This window comes from Acomys minous (assembly GCF_964271855.1).
Source record: "Acomys minous genome assembly, chromosome: 7".
Taxonomy (NCBI): Eukaryota; Metazoa; Chordata; class Mammalia; order Rodentia; family Muridae; genus Acomys; species Acomys minous.
This window is the reverse complement of record NC_140488.1, coordinates 225,103-243,325: the sequence shown is the minus strand read 5'-3', so window position 1 is coordinate 243,325 and position 18,223 is coordinate 225,103. Positions and strand designations below refer to the sequence as shown.

Below are 18,223 nucleotides of genomic sequence, written 5' to 3'. Positions count from 1 at the left end.
GGCGAGTGACAAACAGAAAACAAACACAGAGGTGGGGAACTGTCACAACCCCTCCAGTGGAGTCTGTGTGACAAAACGATACCACAGAACAGAGGCAACAGCCCCTACCCAAGGGAGAGCTTCCTAGAAAGGGTCTAACGTTCTTGCCAGGAGTAAACTAATTACAGTTTTCTCTTCTCACTCACTGTTTGGGAACATCCTGACTGTTCTGAATGTTTTCTCTTTCTGCCTATGTTTTACTTTCCTTATCAAAGTACTTTTCAGATGGAACTGCTAGGCTACCCTTTATTTGAAACTACAGGCAAGGGTCATTCAGTCAAGCTTACCACTAAATTCCTTTCCACTTGTTAATGTAAACATGGCTAAGAATTAGTCACCAGTGAATAGTTTATATTATGACTTACAAAAAAGTTTTAAGTATGACTCCAGATGGTGGCAGATGAGCTAAGAAAGCAAACTGTCTTGACTCACAGATGTTTGACATAATGAGAAAACATTGACCTTTGATAAAGAGAGCACATGCATTGATACCAATCTGATGCAGTGAATGATTGTTCAACATTGATGACAACATAAGTACACTGCATCCTGTATTTTGATTTGTATGAAAAAATAATGTGGGAGATTCCAAGATGGCGGTGAGCAGTGTGGACCTTGTTTAGATGCCAGGGAAATCAAGGCAGAAAATTGGACTTATTTTGTAAGCAGGAACACCGAGCTCCCCACCCTACTACAGCAGGAGAAACCATAGTGTGACAGGAACAAACTAGGGACAATCTTGTGCAACCACAAACATGGGGGGGGGAAGCATGGACCCCCTGGGGAGCTGAGCATCTGTGGTGGCAGCTGCAGCGACAGCTACAGCACAGCGACGGTAATAGCCATGGCTGCTGTGGCGCCAACAAGACCAGTGGTGCTTGCTGAGGAAGGCCACGGGAACAAAACACCCGCAGTGGTGATTGGCGGGGTGGGCATTGACAAGTTCAGCAGCAGGAAGTGGCAAGTAACAGGGGCTGCAAGGGACTGTGAACAGCGACGGTGGGTGACAGAGAGTGGACCAGCGCCTTGTTTCAGTGGAGGGTTGCAACCAGCAGGGAGAAAGGGGAGGTCAGACTGCTGGACAGATCAGTGTACCAAAGTAGAGTGGCCTGTCTACAGAGCAAAAGATTAATAAAACAGAAGTCACATAACATCTGACATCCAAATCACAGATTCATTGTGTGGTGAATCCCTTAGAGGAGACAAGCAGCCAGAGGAGCCCTATAAAACCACAGAATCCAAGTAGGTGGCAGAGCTCAAAAAAATATAGATACAGAAAGGCAGGGTCTGAGAACCTAGTAGAGAAAATAGCCCCCTATCAAAGGTACTCACCCCCGAGACCACCAGCTTGGAAAGCCCAAGCCTTCTAAGCAGATACCTAAAGGAAAGAATAAGAGGTCTACATGTCCCCTGGAGGGGGAGACCTGGTGGCACTCAGAGGAAGGACAGCAGGTTACCAAGAAGAGACTTTATACCCTATGAGCATATACAGGGGGAGGTAATCCCCCTCAGGAACAGTCATAGGGGAGGGGAATAAGGGGAAAAGAGGAGGGAGGGAAGAATGGGAGGATACAAGGGATGGGATAACCATTGAGATGTAACAAGAATAAATTAATAAAGGGAAAAAAATTAAAAAAAAAAGAATAAGAGGTCTAATAACAAAAATCAAGACATTATTGCTCCACCAGAAAGCCCAGAAACCAACAGATACCCTACTATGGCAGAGCCACAGGAAGATGACCTCAAAACAGTGCTTATACAGCTATTTGAGAACTATAAAGAGGAAATGAATAGATCCTTCCAGGAATTCCAGGATAACACAAACAAACGAATAGAAACCATCCAGGAGAAACAAGAAACCGCAAGTAAACAGGTAAAGGATTTAAATAAAACAATTCAAGACATGAAAACAGAACTAGACAATATTAAAAAATCACAAATCGAGAAAAAAAGTGAAATGGAACAATTAAAAAAGGAAGCAGGAATCCAACAGACAAGTATAACTAACAGAATCCAACACATGGAAGAGAGAATCTCAGGTGCTGAAAATACAATAGAAGAAACTGATACATCTCTCAAAGAAAATCTTAAAACAGAAATATTAGTGACAAGAAGCATCCAAAAAACCAAAGTCCCAAGGACCAGGGAATGTCTTCAAGAAAATTTTACAGGAAAACTTCCCCAATCTACAGAAAGAGATAGCCTTGAACATACAAGAAGCCCACAGAACACCAAATATGCTAGACTAGAAGAGAAATTCATCCCGGCACATAATAATCAAAACACTAAACCTGCAGAATAAAGAAAAGATACTAAAGGCTGCAAGAGAGAAAGGCAAAAAAACATATAATGGCAGACCCATCAGAATTACACCTGACTTTTCAACAGAAACTACGAAAGCCAGAAGAGCCTGGACTGAGATTATGCAGACTCTAAGAGACCACAGATGCAAACCTAGGCTACTATATCCAGCAAAACTTTCAATCAACATAGATGGAGAAATCAAGATATTCCATGACAAAACCAAATTTAAACAGTATCTAAACACCAACCCTGCTCACTCTACAGAAAATAGTAGAAGGAAAACATCATCACAATGAGAGCAGCCGCACCCAAGAAAATGCAGCATACAGATAAACACACAGCAGCAAAACCAAAGCAGACATGCCACACATAATCACCACTAACTCCACAATAAAATGATCCAATAACCATTGGTCAATAATATCTGTCAACATCAATGGTCTCAACTCCCCAGTAAAAAGGCACAGGCTAACAAAGTGGATGCAAAAAACAAGATCCTTCAATATGTTGCATTCAAGAAACACATCTCATCAACAAAGATAGACATTACCTGAGAATAAAGGGCTGGAAAAAAATTTTCAAGCAAATGGTCTCAGGAAGCAAGCAGGAGTAGCCATTTTAAATATCCGACAAAATAGACTTTCAATTAAAATTGATCAAGAAAGATCGAGAAGGAGACTTTGTCCTAATCAAAGGAAAAATCCACCAAGAGGACATCACCATCCTAAATATCTATGCCCCAAATATTAGGGCACCTGCATTTGTAAAAGAAATACTTTTAAAGTTTAAATCACTCATTGATCCCAACACAATAATAGTGGGAGACCTCAACACCCCACCATCACCAATGGACAGATCCTCAAGGAAGAAATTAAATAGAGAAATAATCAAGCCAACAGAGGTCATGAATCAAATGGACCTAACTGACATTCACAGAGCTTTTTGCCCAAATAGAAAAGAATATACTGTCTTCTCTGCACCACGTGGAACCTTTTCCAAAACAGACCATATAATTGGTCACAAAACAAGCCTCAATAGATACAAAAAAATTAAAACAATCCCTTGCATCCTTTCAGACCACCATGCCCTAAAGCTGAGCATCAACAACAATAGAAATAACAAAAAGCCTACAAACACATGGAAACTGAACAATCTTCTACTCAATGACAACTGGGTCAGGGATGAAATAAAGAAATCAAAGACTTCCTAGAGTTTAGTGAAAATGGAGGCACAACATATCCAAACCTGTGGGACACAATGAAAGCAGTGCTAAGAGGAAAATTCATAGCACTAGGTGCCTTCACAAAGAAACTGGAACAAGTGCAAACTTGTTCAACCACTCTGGAAAGGAATATGGTGCTTTCTCAGAAAGTTGGGAATAGCTCTACCCCAAGACCCAGCTATACCACTCCCGGGCATATATACCCGAAAGATGCTCCACCATACAACAAGGACATTTGTGCAACTATGTTCATAGCAGCCTTATTCATAATAGCCAGAACCTGGAAACAACTGAGATGTCCCTCAATTGAAGAATGGGAAAAAAAACTGTGGTACATCTACACAATGGAATACTATTCAGCTATTAAGAACAAGGAAATCTTGAGTTTTGCTGGCAAATGGATGGAAGTAGAAATGATCATCCTAAGCGAGATAACCCAGACTCAAAAAGACATGCAAGGTATATACTCACTCATATGTGGATTTTAAACCCACATAGACTCCACCCAGCAGAATATAGGGACAGTTACAGAGACTTAAAGCTGGATACTGGACAGAGTCCCAAGTGTGTAGGGTAGCCCAGTCAGGCCACAGAGGAAGAGGTCATATATAGTATAGGGGATACTAGATAAACTAAGAGCAGATGTTAGGGGAGGAGAGCTCCTCTAACTAAGGACTAGGTGAGGGAGGGAAAGGGGTTGAGAGAGGGGATGGGATCGGGGGTAGATGAGGGAGGGGGTGGGATCAGGAGGGGAAGAGAGAAGGGTCCACAATTGAGATGTAAAGAACTCAAATTACAGAACTAGCAGGTAATTTATATTCCATGGGAATAGTTCTGAGACTGACAGAGATATAAATGTATAGGCATAGAGAGGCCTCATGTTGACCACAGATTCTGTGACTTACTATTAGAAGCCACTACTAGTAAGGCAAGAAGGAAGATTTGTAAATGCTTTACATCGACCCATACAATGACCAGAAAACTAGCTTTAATTGTTCCGGGCAACCTGCACACCTCATACAATTATAATGTTAGAACTGTATAATACTTGTGAGAGATTGTGTTTTCAGAACAAAATAACTAGCTGGATCAGACCTGACAGGAATCATTCCCCCCAGCACAATGGACACTGATATCCTGCTTCCTTCTAGATCCAGCCCCGGATGATTCTGTTCCTTTTACTCATCAGAGTTGGACAGCTTCCTGAACAACATTGTAGAAAACTTCTGATCCAATTTGGACCACCATTGCAATCTCCTACTAAGCCTGGAATCTCTCAACATTTAGAAACTGAACCACAAATGCAATCACTAGATTGCTTAACCATTTTCTCCAATTTTGGGGGGCCCACTCCAAAGTATTATGTGCTCCAACTGAACCTGAAGAAACCTTAAGAGAACGATGCCCCCTTCCCTCAAAGGGGTGGGGGCGCAGTTGTATATGTTGCTATATGCTTGCCTGATCTACAAATGCTTATTCTCATCAGGAGATAATCATAAGTCATTATTGGTCTTATACAGAGGAAAAATTAGGGGAAACATAGGAACGTCCCTCTTTGCCTTTATCTTGCATAGGCAAGGAGATGGGAGCTGAAAAGAAAAAAAGGGAGATTTAGGAACATAGAGGAAAGCTAGAACAAAAGCTAGATAACTGAACCTTCTCCTTAACTCAAGGCCTTAATTGCTACTTATAATGAAGCTTACGTCTAAGTCATTGGTATAGAATTTAATATATTGATACAAAACATGGGCATGTCAAATAACTGGCAGATTTTAACACAAGAATATATATCCTAAGTCTAACAGACACATAAGACTCTATTGATATATGAGGTAAAATAGTTGAATAATGTCTTCAAAAGCCTCAGAGACACACAGAATATGGCATTTAAAGTTGTTCTCACAATCCTAAATTTCTTTGACAACAAGACAAGTTAACCCCCGACAACACCCAGTTGACCTCAAAGAAGATGATGAGCATCAAAGAGCCTCCTTATGGACATGGCTTCAAAGGTGGCAAAATCACCACTGGGCAAAATGTCCTCGTTCCTGCCACAAACAAAATCTGCCTAAAAACGGGCAACTTAGAGGCAGGCAGAGTCGACGGTCGCACTCTGCCGAGTCAGGGTAAGCAAGTCCTCAATAGTTCCTGCCCTGTGAACACGTCTGGCAGAGATATTAGGCCAGAAAGCTGAAGATGAGGCTCCAACATTATAAAGTGTATTGGGTCAGGCAGTAAACTGTCTTAAGTCAATTTGTACAGTTTGGAAGCTGCTAACCCACACTGCTGGTTCACTCAGGAATTTAAGTTTTATTCCTTCTCAAGTCTCTGAGGGGCACTGAAGACAAGATAGTATAGTTTTATAACCAACTTTAGCTGGTTAGGGGACAAGATTGTTTTAGATCTAGACAAAGAAGTTAACCTATTAGAGTTAAGATAGGATAGATATTTAATCTCATTCAGAAATTTAGACCCAACAGAAAAAACACTTACTTCAAACGAGACGAATGCAGATGGCCAATTCACTATGAATGTAACATATATAGAATTCATTATTCTCATGATTGTCACATGGTTCACCCCGCTGTATATAGTTTGGTTTATACATGTGTAATAAAATAAAAGTATAAAAAAAGAAAAAATAATGTAACCACGTGTAAATGCCCCCATTTTAAAATGTGTATATAAACCCGGTTTGCTCATCTCCAAAACACTCAGAACCAAACAACACCTCTGTGTTTGTTTTCTGTTTGTAACTCGCCTATCTTTGTCCACCGACACTTCAAAAACTTCCAATCCAAGGACCAATACTGGACTGAGATGGTCCATGACAAGTATATACCATTTGAGTCTTTCTCCTTCTGGGTTAACTCACTCATTATGATCATTTCTAGCTCAATCCATTTGTCCACAAATTTCTGGAATTCCTTGTTTTTAATAGCTGAGTAGCAATCCATAGTGTAAATGTACCACAGTTTATTTATCCATTCTTCTACTGAGGGACACTTAGGCTGTTTCCAGGTTCTGGCTATTATGAATAAGGTTGCTTTGAACATGGTTGAGCATAAGTCCCTGTTGTGTGGCGGAGCATCTTCTGGGTATATTCCAAGGAGTGGAATAGCTGGGTCTTGAGGCAGCCTTATTCACAGTTTTCTGAGAAAGCGCCAGAGAGATTTCCAAATTGGTTGTACAAGTTTGCATTCCCACCAGCAATGGAGTATTCCCCTTTCTCCACATCCTCGCCAGCATGTGGTGTCACTTGAATTTTTGATCTTAGCCATTCTAACGGGTGTAAGATGGAATTTCAGAATTGTTTTGATTTGCATTTCTCTGATTACTAAAGATGTTGAGCATTTCTTTAAGCGTTTCTCAGCCATTTGATAGTCCTCTGTTGAGAATTCTGTTCAATTTTAAGCCCCATTTCTTTTTTGTTGTTTTGTTTTTTAAAATATATTTTATTAATTTATTCATATTACCTCTCAATGGTTATCTCATCCCTTGTATCCTCCCATTCCTCCCTCCCTCCCATTTTCACCTTGCTCCCCTCCCCTATGACTGTGACTGAGGGGGACTTCCTCCCCCTGTATATGCTCATAGGGTATCAAGTCTCTTCTTGGTAACCTGCTATCCTTCCTCTGAGTGCCACCAGGTCTCCCCCTCCAGGGGACATGGTCAAATATGGGGCACCAGAGTTCGTGTGAAAGTCAGACCCCACTCTACACTCAGCTGTGGAGAATGCCCTGTCCATTGGCTAGATCTGGGTAGGGGTTCCAAATTTACTGCACGTACTATCCTTGCTGAGCCACATTTCTTAATTGGGTTGTTTGGTTTGGTGGTGTTTGATTTCTTGAGCTCTTTATATATTTTGGATATTAGACCTTTTTGCTGAAAAAAGTATGTCACTGGTGGAGAGTTTTGAGGATTTACAACCAACTACTTTCTTTCTGTTTCCTGAATGCAAATGCAAATGTAACCAGCTAACTTCCTGTTCCTAAGCCATGCCTTTTCTACTGTGATGAATTGTATACATCTAATACCATAAGCTAATATAAGTCCTTTCTCCTTTAAGCTGTTTTTATCAGTATATTTTATTATAACAACAAAACCAATCCCAATATAGTGTCCAGTGCATAAAATGCACTATGAATCATTGTTAATAGACATCAATATGTGCTGATAATACTTCATTTAATAACCAAAGAATTGTCAGAAAACCATATGAATTAGGTACTTTTCTTAATGTACCTGTATACTAAAACTTAATCACTGAAAATCTATACAAATCCCAAACTCATACAGCTACAAGAGTGGCAGAACCCTTAGATGCTGTCTAATCCAATGCTGTCTGTTTGGCGATCTAGGGTAACTTTAAAGGGTATTGAGGTGTTTTCACATGGCAAAAGTTACAGGAGTATCAGTAGAGTAAAGGAAAGATAATTTGTTATCCATACATATGAAATGGTGATGTTGTTTTAAATATATAGGGAATTTCAAAAATTCAATAGCTAAAGTATAAACAACTTACTAAAAGCTGGCAAGAATTCTGGATTGACATTTCTCAAAAGAACACATAAAATTGTCAAGAGGTATCTGAAAAGTTGGTAAACATCACTAGCCTTCAGAAAAAAAGCCCATGCAAAGCACAATGAGATACCATTTTGATCCAGCTACAACTGCAATAATCAACATCAAAATTTACAAAGGTTAGTGGGAATGTACATTGAAAAGAAGGCTTATTAAATATTGCTGGGAATGTAAATTGGTATACTCATTATGAGAAACAGTATACAACTTTCTAGAATTAAAAAAAATAAAAGTATTGTATCCATATGACCTCTCTGGTATGTTACATACCAAAGGAAAATTAAACCTGTGTATCACAGAATATTTGCATACTCATGTTTGTCAATATCCATAGTAGCTAAAATGTGGAATCAGCCTTGTTTTTCATTAACAGGTAGTAAAAATTATGCACAATGAAATACTATTCAGTCATTAAAAAGAAAAGCAATATTCCATCATCTGCTGAAACTGGAAGGGAATGAAAGATATTATGGAATCTATTCAAAATATAAGTAAGCATATATTATTAGTCAAATGAATTATAAAAGATGAAAAATTTTTTACAAATGTTGCTATATCAGTATTTTATCATTTCTAGAATGTACTGCATTCTTATTTAGCTGAAGACAAATTATGTAATATTGGTTTCCTTTTAATATGAAGATTTTATTTCTTAAGTACAGTGATTATAATTACATCAAAAGGTTTAAGAAAAGAATAGGTTCATGTTATAACTTTGGAAGACGGCTTACCATACTAGATGGCTGACATTAGATAGCTCAGAAGCCCCCTTTAATTAACAGGTTTCTCTTATAGAGTTAGGAAAAACTTCTGTTCTTTAGAATAGGAAGGTGATAATGAGAAGCAAGTTTTGACACACTATTGTTCTGTTATAAAATTCTGGCAGTAGGGTGCCAAGTGTATTCATAATGCCAGTGCTTTCAATTTTAAGCATGAAGCCCCAAGAGACGAGCAGTATTCAATACATCATCTCTTGTTAAATAGCAGCCACAGAGTTGACGGTAGCCAGTGAATGATTCCCTTCCATGAAGGACTCTCCAGTTGTCAATAAATAGTACCTGTGAATGTAAAAAAAAGGAGAGTAAACAATCACAAGGGCAAATCTTAGGTAACTTAAATCAGAAGAGATAACTGAAAGATACAGCTTTAGATTATTCTATGGGTTATATTTGATGAATATTTTTCTTTTGAAGTTAAGCAAGTTAAAGAGAAAATAAGATATGTCTAACCCTGTACCAGTCTAAATAGCAATTAAAAAAAAAATAGTTTAAAAACTTTGTGCTCTCAAGGAGCTTATACTCTTTGAGCAACTATCTTTTTTTTCAAAGTAAATAAAGACACTGGTTTCTCTGTAATCCTCAGTTTACACTTTCTCAATTATGTTTTGTGAAAAGCTAAAGCTATTCTTTAGTTAGAGGAAATATCAAGATTTGAAAATGGAATCATTAAGTTGGAAGGATCCTACTTAAGTCCCTTAATCATTAAAATAAGAGTGTCTGTTGTCTAGAAATGGAGTAGTGCCTGCTTCCAATAATCTAAATGAATGGCTGGACCAGGGACAATACCTAGGACTTAAGAAAAAAATCATTTCCCTTTGTAACATGATGACACATATTTTAAAAGTTCCAGTCTTCACTGAGGTTGTATGGCAAGCTTACTTGATGTCTTTATAGAGTTTGGGACCTACCTTTCCAGGCTTCAGTTTGACCCAAAGCTCATTCTCAGGCCTTCTCAATTCTGTTGTTAGGGTTCGGTGTGCTATATACCAACGATGGACAACATCATAAGGCACAGTGTTGATGACAGCCCGGTCATAGTTGTTGTACCTTATATGGAACCATGACACATGATAAAGACATTTACTGTTTATTTAACTGTTTTAGATAATGTTTTCTCTGTGTTTACTGTTAGTTTCACACTTGAAATGACACTGAATCAAACCACTTTTAGGAATACAGCACCAGAGAAAGAAAATTCCACTGTCTGTTGGTCACATTTGCTTTTCTTTGGAGACTTTGGGGCAGAGAGTCAAAGTTAAGTTTCAGCTGATTTCTCCCATCTCAGGATATGGTTTTTTTCCACTTTTGTTTGTTTTGTTTTGTTTGCTTGTTTTTTAAGGATATGGGGCTTTAGCTGAAGTGTGTTTCATGGAGTAAGTATTGGTTAAAGTGTAATGAAAGCATTCAGAAAAGAGTTGAGCTTTTTTTTCTCTCTCTCTCAAGACAAGGTTTCTATGTGTAGCCCTGGCTATCCTGGACTTATTTTGTAGACCAGGCTGGCCTCAAACTCACAGAGATCCACCTGCCTCTGCCTCCCAAGTGCTGGGATTAAAGGTATGTGCTACTATCACACCAGGCAGATTTTGAATTTTTTATATTAAACTCAATATAAGTTGAGGACTACATAAGTTGTATAAGCAATGCTATTTTAAAAAACAGGATGATTGTTCATAGCGGCCTTATTCATAATAGCCAGAACATGGAAACAGCCTAAGTATCCCTTAGTAGAAGAACGGATAAAGAAACTGTACTACATTTACACTATGGAATACTACTCAGCTATTAAAAACAAGAAGTTCCCAAAATTTGTGGACAAATGGATTGAACTAGAAATGATCATAATGAGCGAGTTAACCCAGAAGCAGAAAGACTCAAATGGTATATACTCACTTATATCTGGACACTAGCTCAAGGGGCAGGTCCCATGAAAGTCTTTATTTACCAGGAAAGTGGGACAGAGGGGAGGACATCCTATTGGGGCTCTAGGTGAGAGAAACATGGGAGAATGGGGAAATAGAAGGATTCAGAGGGTCCTAGAAATCTACAAGTAGAACATTATGACAGGCAGACCTGGGCCCAGGGGTCCCACTCAAACTATGGCTCCAGCCAAGGGCAATACGTGCAGTAAACTTCAAACCCCTACCCACATGTATCCAATGGACAGGACATTCTCCACAGTTGAGTGGAGAGTGGGGACTGATTTTCACACGAGCTCTGGTGCCCCATATTTGACCACGCCCCCTGATGGGGAAGCCTGGTGGCACTCAGAGGAACGATAGCAGGCTACCAAGAAGAGCCTTGATACCCTATGAGCATATAAAGGGGGAGGCGGTATCCCTCAGTCACAGTCATAGGGGAGGGGAATAGGGGGAAAATGGGAGGGAGGAATGGGAGGATAGAAGGGATGGGATAACATTGAGATGTAATATAAATGAATTAATAAAAAAAGGAAAAAAACCCCCACAAAAACCAGAATGAGTGCTGGGGATCAAGATGTAAAACTGTGAGCTCCATCTCCAGCACCAAGTTTGCCTGTACACTGCCATGCTTACTGCTGTGATGAGAATGGAATAAACCTCTGAAACTTAAGGCAGTTCCAATTAAATGTTTTCCTTTATATATGTAAAAAATCAGAATGAGGCCTGGCGTGGTGGCGCACACCTTTAATCCCAACACTAGGGAAGCAGAGGCAGGTGGATCTCTGTGACTTTGAGGCCAGCCTGGTCTACAGAGTGAGTCCAGGACAGTCAAGGCTACACAGAGAAACCCTGTCTCAGGGGAAAAAAGAGAATGAGATTGTTCTACAAGTATTTCCTTTTGTGGAAAAAAATACTATATATAACCCAGTAGGCAGTTTTACTCATACATCTTCCTCCAGTCTTTTATTCATTCAATAATAGCACCTGCTATTGCCAGGAGTTTATTAGGAAATAAATATGTAATAATGAACATAAAGGGCATTATTTGAGATTTGGGGAAATTTATATCCTATTGAGGATACAAAGATAATTTTAGCTAGTTTCAGATACAGTGACATGTATTTAAGGGTAACTAAAAATTTTTGGTTTTGAATGCTAAAGGAATTTTTGGAGAAGTGACACTGGAAGAGGTACCTGTATAAATAGAAATCAAGTATATGACAAGCTGGAGGAAGTAAAGTCAAGGTAGAGAGACCAGCAATACAGTGTCTCTGGAAAGAATTTTCTTATGTTTTACAGACCAACAAGCAGGCCAATATCTCTTTGAGATATTGATTAATCAGGAGAGTTATGATTGAAGAGATGAAATAGAGGAAGTAGCTAGGAGCAAGATTATATATGTAGTTATTCAAGGCATGGTAAGCCTTGGACTTTATCTATTTACCATGAGGACCACTGAAAAGTCTTTACTAAGATAATGTTTTTCTGTTCAGATGTGGTACGCATACCTCTAATCATAGCACTAAGGAAGTAGAAGCAGGTAGGTCTCTTTCAGTTTGTGGCCATCCAAAGCTACATAGTTTTACTCTGTCTAAAGGAAAACACAATGCATGTCTCCTTTGGATAAGGAAAATTAACATTTAACTGTAGTATACTATATATAGGAAAGCACACAAATAAATCTTGCTGAATTATCATTATGCGGTAACATTCATGTCACTACTAATGAGATATACCAATTATTGTGACACTCTAACATTTTCTTGAGCCCCTTTCCAGCCACACTCCTTCTCCTACCCAAGGGTAATTGTCATTCTGATTTCTATCACCAAACATTGTTTATAATAGTTTTATATAAATGGAGCCACATGGTATCTCATCTTTTGTTTCTGGTGTCTTTCATTTAATATTGCAGTTATGAAATTCATCATTTAGTAGTAGTTACTCTTTACTAGTGCTGTATGAAACTTAACTGCATTATCATTCCATAATTTGTCCATTCTATTGTTAATGAACATTTGAGTTGTTTTCACTTTGGAATGATTATAAATAATGCTTCCATGAACATTCTATTTTATATCTTGGTAAATGTAAGTATTCATTTTGCTTAGTATATATAAACTTAAGGATAGGATTTATGGATTGTATATTGTCAGATTTTAGTAGATATCACCAACATTCTTCTTTTTAAAAGAAAAAAGGGTTCTCTTCGAGATATCACATGACATTTGTTGGGTTTAGTACATAGCATGATCAAAACATATTCTTTTTTCTGATATGAGAAATAAACACCTGCTTAGTGGGCCTCACAAGACTACTATCACAGAATCAAATGAAAGATCACAATAAATAGTGCTTTCTTTCAGGCTTTTAGGAGTCCATGTTCATATGAGGAAGACAGTGAGGAATCAGTATTCAATAGGGTATTGATAATCAATGCCATTCTAGAAAGTTCCAGTTCTATATATTTGGTATCTGTATAAATACTATTTCATTGGCTTATTTTACCATCCTAGAAGGAAAACTGTTATTATCCCCCTTTTACACATATGGCAACTGAAACTTGGAAAGAGTAAATCTGTGACAGCTTTCTATTTTAGGTAGTTGGATCTCTCTAATATTTTACTTGTTGTTGACAGCAGCATGCAGAAAGAATTATCCAATTCCTGTGAACTTGCTCATAAGGCTATCCTAAAAAGTATGTATAATAACAGCTAAAATTAATACAAGTGACAGCACTATGTACTGGCAAGGACTTATAGCAGATGCAACTTTTTCCTTTTTTTATTAATTTATTCAGATTACAACTAAATTGTTCTCCCATCACTTGTATCCTCCCGTTCCTCCTACCCTCCCACCCCCACCCTATTACCCTCCCTTAGGTCCATGCCTGAGGGGGATCTCCTCCCCCACTTTATGGTCGCATGCTAACAAGTCTCATCTTGGTAGCCTGCTTATTCTTTCTTTGAGTGCCACCAGGGCTCCCCACCAAGGAGAGGTCATCAAATATGGGGCACCAGAGTTCATGTCTAAGTCACTCCGTGCTCTCTGTATAACTGTGGAGAATGTCCTATCCATTGAGTAGATCTGAGCAGGGGTTCGATGTTTACTACTTGTATTGTCCTTGGTTAGTGCTATAGTTTGAGCAGACCCCCTGGGCCCTGATCCACCCATTATGATGTTCTTCTTGTAGGTTTCTAGGACCCTCTGGGTCCTTCTTGATTGGGACAAATGTGAGGACATCATACTGGGACTCTAGGTAAGAGAAATATAGGAAATGTGGAAACAGCTGCAACTTTTATCCTTAAGAAGGTGTATAATAGTACAAGTAGTTTGGTAAAACATGTTATTTGCTGAAACTAAACATTCTTGGACTCTATGATATATCAGTTCTATTCTGTGATGATTAACATTGATTATCAACTTAACAGAATCTAGAATTACCTACAAGACAAAAACCTCTTGCCAAGTCTCTGAGGGAGTTTCCAGAGAAGCCTAATTGAATAAGGAGGCCCCACCCTGAATGTAGGTGGCACCAATCCATGGGCCAAAGCCTTGGATTGGAAACAAAGGAGAAAGTGAGCTGAGTGACAGCATTCATATCTATTTGATTCCTGACTGTTGGTTATAACCTGCTACCAACTATGTAACTCTCCAACTATAAGCAAGAATAAACCCTTCTTTCCCTGAATTGCTTTTGTTGGGTATTTTGTCATAACAATGAGAAAAGTAATTAATACACATTATTATGTATTTATTTGATTGAAATAAAAATATGTATTCAAAAAAGTATTTTTACAGGGATTTTATAGAAATTTCAATCATAATGAAACCAAACTATAAACAACTTGATATAGTTATTTTTTAATTTAAAGAAAGAAAGAAAGAAACAGTGGGGTGCATATGCAGAGGCTGACTGGAAAACAGAAAGGTACTTCCTCTATTGAGGATATTATTTTATGTATTGATATAGATTCATGTCACAGAAGTATATTCATTCTTAAACCTCCATACATTTATATTTAACATTTAAATACATCACTATGTGTCTTTTTTAACTTGAAAACAAAAAGGTACAAAACCATATTGAGCTCTATTTTATATAGACATTAAAGTATTTTAGTGCAGAATATAGTCATATCTGTAATATTCTTTAAAATACTTAAAAATATGATTAACTGATGGGTGGATAGATGCTGTCTTAGGGTTTCTATTGCTGTGTTGAAACACCATGATCAAAACAACTTGTGGAAGAAAGGGTTCATTTTGTCTCAACTTTGACATTATAGCTCATTATCAAAGGAAGCCAGGATAGGAATACAAACAGGGGAGTAACCTAGGAGCAGGAACTGAAGCTAGAGTTCATGGAGGAGTGCAGCTTACTGGTTTGCTCTTCATGGCTTGCTCAGCCAGCTTTCTTATAGAATCTAAGACCACCAGCCCAGGGGTAGCTGTATCAACAATGGGCTGGGCCATCCCACATCAATCATTAATTTAAAAATGCCCTCAAGCTTGCCTACAGGCCAATGTTATGGAAGCATTTTCTCAATTGAGGTCCCTCCTCTAAGATGAATTCTAGCTTGTGTCAAGTTGACATAAAAACTAACCATGACAGGTGGATAGAGAAATGGAGCTTTCTATAATAAAACAAGACTAGTAATATCTTAAAGGTGTGTAGGTGGCAGGCTGAGGTTTCCCCACATTAAATGATTCTAATTTTTCCATTGGTTAAGGTGTTCATAATAAAATGTTACACATATTCGTTATTTTGTATGGTGGATACATAAGAGATGACTGAGGGAGTATTTCTGGGAAACAAGAAAAATGAATTACTACTGACACAATTCCTTCTACCTACCAGGGTAAAGAACAGAGATGGTAACTTATTTTTAACACTGGGTATGGTAGATATTATTATTGAAAATCAAAAACTCATGATAAATAGGTTAAACGATTTGGTCAAGGCTATAAATCATTGCATGATAGCTAGGATTTGACCTTTTCTGTACTACATCAAGTTACCTTTTGCAGCTCTCTTCAAGCTGCCTCTGTACTCCATATCTCTTTCCTTATTTTCCGCTAGTATTTATTATCATTTGATATGCTATATATTTGATTTAAAAAAGAAAATAGCCCCTTTTATTAGAAGAGAATTCTGTGACAGCCATGATTTTCTCACAACTATATCTCTGGAATAAAAAACAGTGCCTGTGTCTTTGTAGATACACAAGAAGTATTTGTTGAAGAACAATGCACTATAGAAGTAAAATATAAAAAAAAATGGCCACAACATGGAAAATAACTTAAACCTAAAGCAATGCAGTATATTTTAGGCAGAATTTGTGTAGAAAAGACAAGCTGTATGAGTTGAAGCTACAACAGTAAGAAGGGGTCAAGCCATGTAGAATTGTATAAGTTATAAGAATAATGGGTTCTTTGGAAGATACTGAGTGGATGTAGGATCTTTTTGTTTGTTCATTAGTCTTCTGTTTGTTTGTTTTTTGAGACAAGGTTTTTCTGTGTAACAGCCCTGGCTATCCTGGAACTAACTCTGTAGACTATGCTGGCCTGACTCTGCCTCCCAAATGCTGGTATTAAAGGCATGCACCATTTCTCACCTTGGATGCAGGATCTTAAGAGGAGAAAGAAAAAGTAAGATTTGTATTTCAAAAAATTACCTTAGGGCCAGTGAGATGGCTCAGCAGGTAAAGGGACTTGCTGTACAAGTATTTATACAATATATGGTATATAATATATTATATTTACATTACAAATACTATAACATACATACAAACGCCTGACTTTGATTTCTTTTAAAAATTTTTTTTGAGACAGGGTTTCTCTGTATAACACCCCTGGCTGTTCTGGAACTCACTTTGTAGACCAGGCTGGCCTCAAACTCTCAGAGATCTGCCTGCCTCTGCCTCCTGAGTGCTGGAATTAAAGGCGTATCTGGCTTGACTTTGATTTCTTGAGCCAATGCTGAGAGCCAACCCCTGAAAAGTGTTCCTGTGACCTTCACACATGTGAAATGGCATATATATATATATATATATATACACACACATACATGTTCTCACACATAAAAATTTAAAATATTTCTCTAGCTATAGCACACAAAAATGGATAAAAGGTGGGTAAGGGTGAAATCAACTGTATTGCATAGAAGTGATAGTGGTTTCACACAAAAAGTGGCATTGTGGATAGAAAGCACTGGCTACTTTGAGAAAAATTTAGTAGGTAAACCTAGCTAGATTGGTTGCATAGTATGAAGAAGATAGACAAGTTGAAGGGGGCTTTTAGTCTTTTATTTGGGCAATTTGGTGGATATATCATTCAATGAAAAATGAGTGAATATGTAGGAAGGTAAGCTTAAGGTGGGTGGAGCCTATGAGATAGATTTGAATATGATACTATAAGACAGCCAAATGATGGTTTCAGGAGATAGTTGAATACACTAGTCAAAAGATTAATATAGGATAAATGTATCACATGGGAGAATAGTTGTTTGGTACTCACCTGATCAAATACAGCTCTTTATTCCATGGATAGATATTTAAGACTGGTCCAACCCCAATCATGTGGTTGTGACAGTCTCCAACATTTTCAATATATTCATGCTTCAGTGGCACTTTGCTGAGGAGTTCAAATTCCTCAGGTGCTTTTTGAAGTACTTGTTGTGCTGCATAGAATCCATCCACTAACAATGTCCTGCCACCTGTTCCTTCATGCTTAAGACAATGAAACACTTGAATGCTAAAGAAAGCAAAGCAAATACTTCTGTTCAGTGGATAAAAAGAAAATATTGAATTTCTAGCATATTATATCAGAAATTATATATCAGAAACCTACTTTGGCAATTTTAATGAAGAAAGAAATCCCAATTCCTAATTGTTTTTCCCTCACAGAAAGTTGTGCTTTTAAAAATCTTAATGTTACTACACATTTATTTCAAAGATGTATGTATATTCCCAAGTCTTCCCTGGCATATGAACAAGATGTGGAGCTGACAAGGAAAGCCCTCTTAAGTGCTAGGATTACAGGCATGTCACCACACATTGATTATGCCAGTGCTGGGGATTGAACCCTGGGCTTTGTGCATGGTAGGCATACATTCTACCAGCTGAGCTACATCTCAAAACAATAACAGTTGTTTTACTTATTTGTGTAGAGGGGCTGTGGGTTTGTGTGCCAATGCACACAAGGGTAGATGACATATGCCTGTAATCCTAGCACTTAAGAGGGCTTTCCTTGTCAGCTCCATAGTGAATTTGAGGCCAGTCTGGGCTACATGGGACCCTGTCTAAACAAAACAAAACAAATAGGAAAAAACCCCACCACCAACAAAAAATTCCTACTTTTCTTTAATTAACTCT

General features: G+C 38.1%; 1 protein-coding gene across 1 annotated transcript in view; it reads right to left on the bottom strand.

The window, feature by feature from the left end:
- Positions 1 to 7,649: 7,649 nt before the first annotated feature.
- TMLHE (trimethyllysine hydroxylase, epsilon) overlaps positions 7,650 to 18,223 on the bottom strand; it is a 78,053-nt gene continuing 67,479 nt past the window's right edge. The window contains exons 6-8 of the mRNA XM_084788653.1: positions 17,367 to 17,603; positions 9,837 to 9,975; positions 7,650 to 9,207 (exon numbers count right to left, since the gene is read on the bottom strand). Of these exons, the coding sequence (XP_084644779.1) occupies positions 9,076 to 9,207; positions 9,837 to 9,975; positions 17,367 to 17,603 (508 nt within the window). The 3' untranslated portion in view covers positions 7,650 to 9,075. The remainder of the gene's footprint in view (positions 9,208 to 9,836; positions 9,976 to 17,366; positions 17,604 to 18,223) is intronic.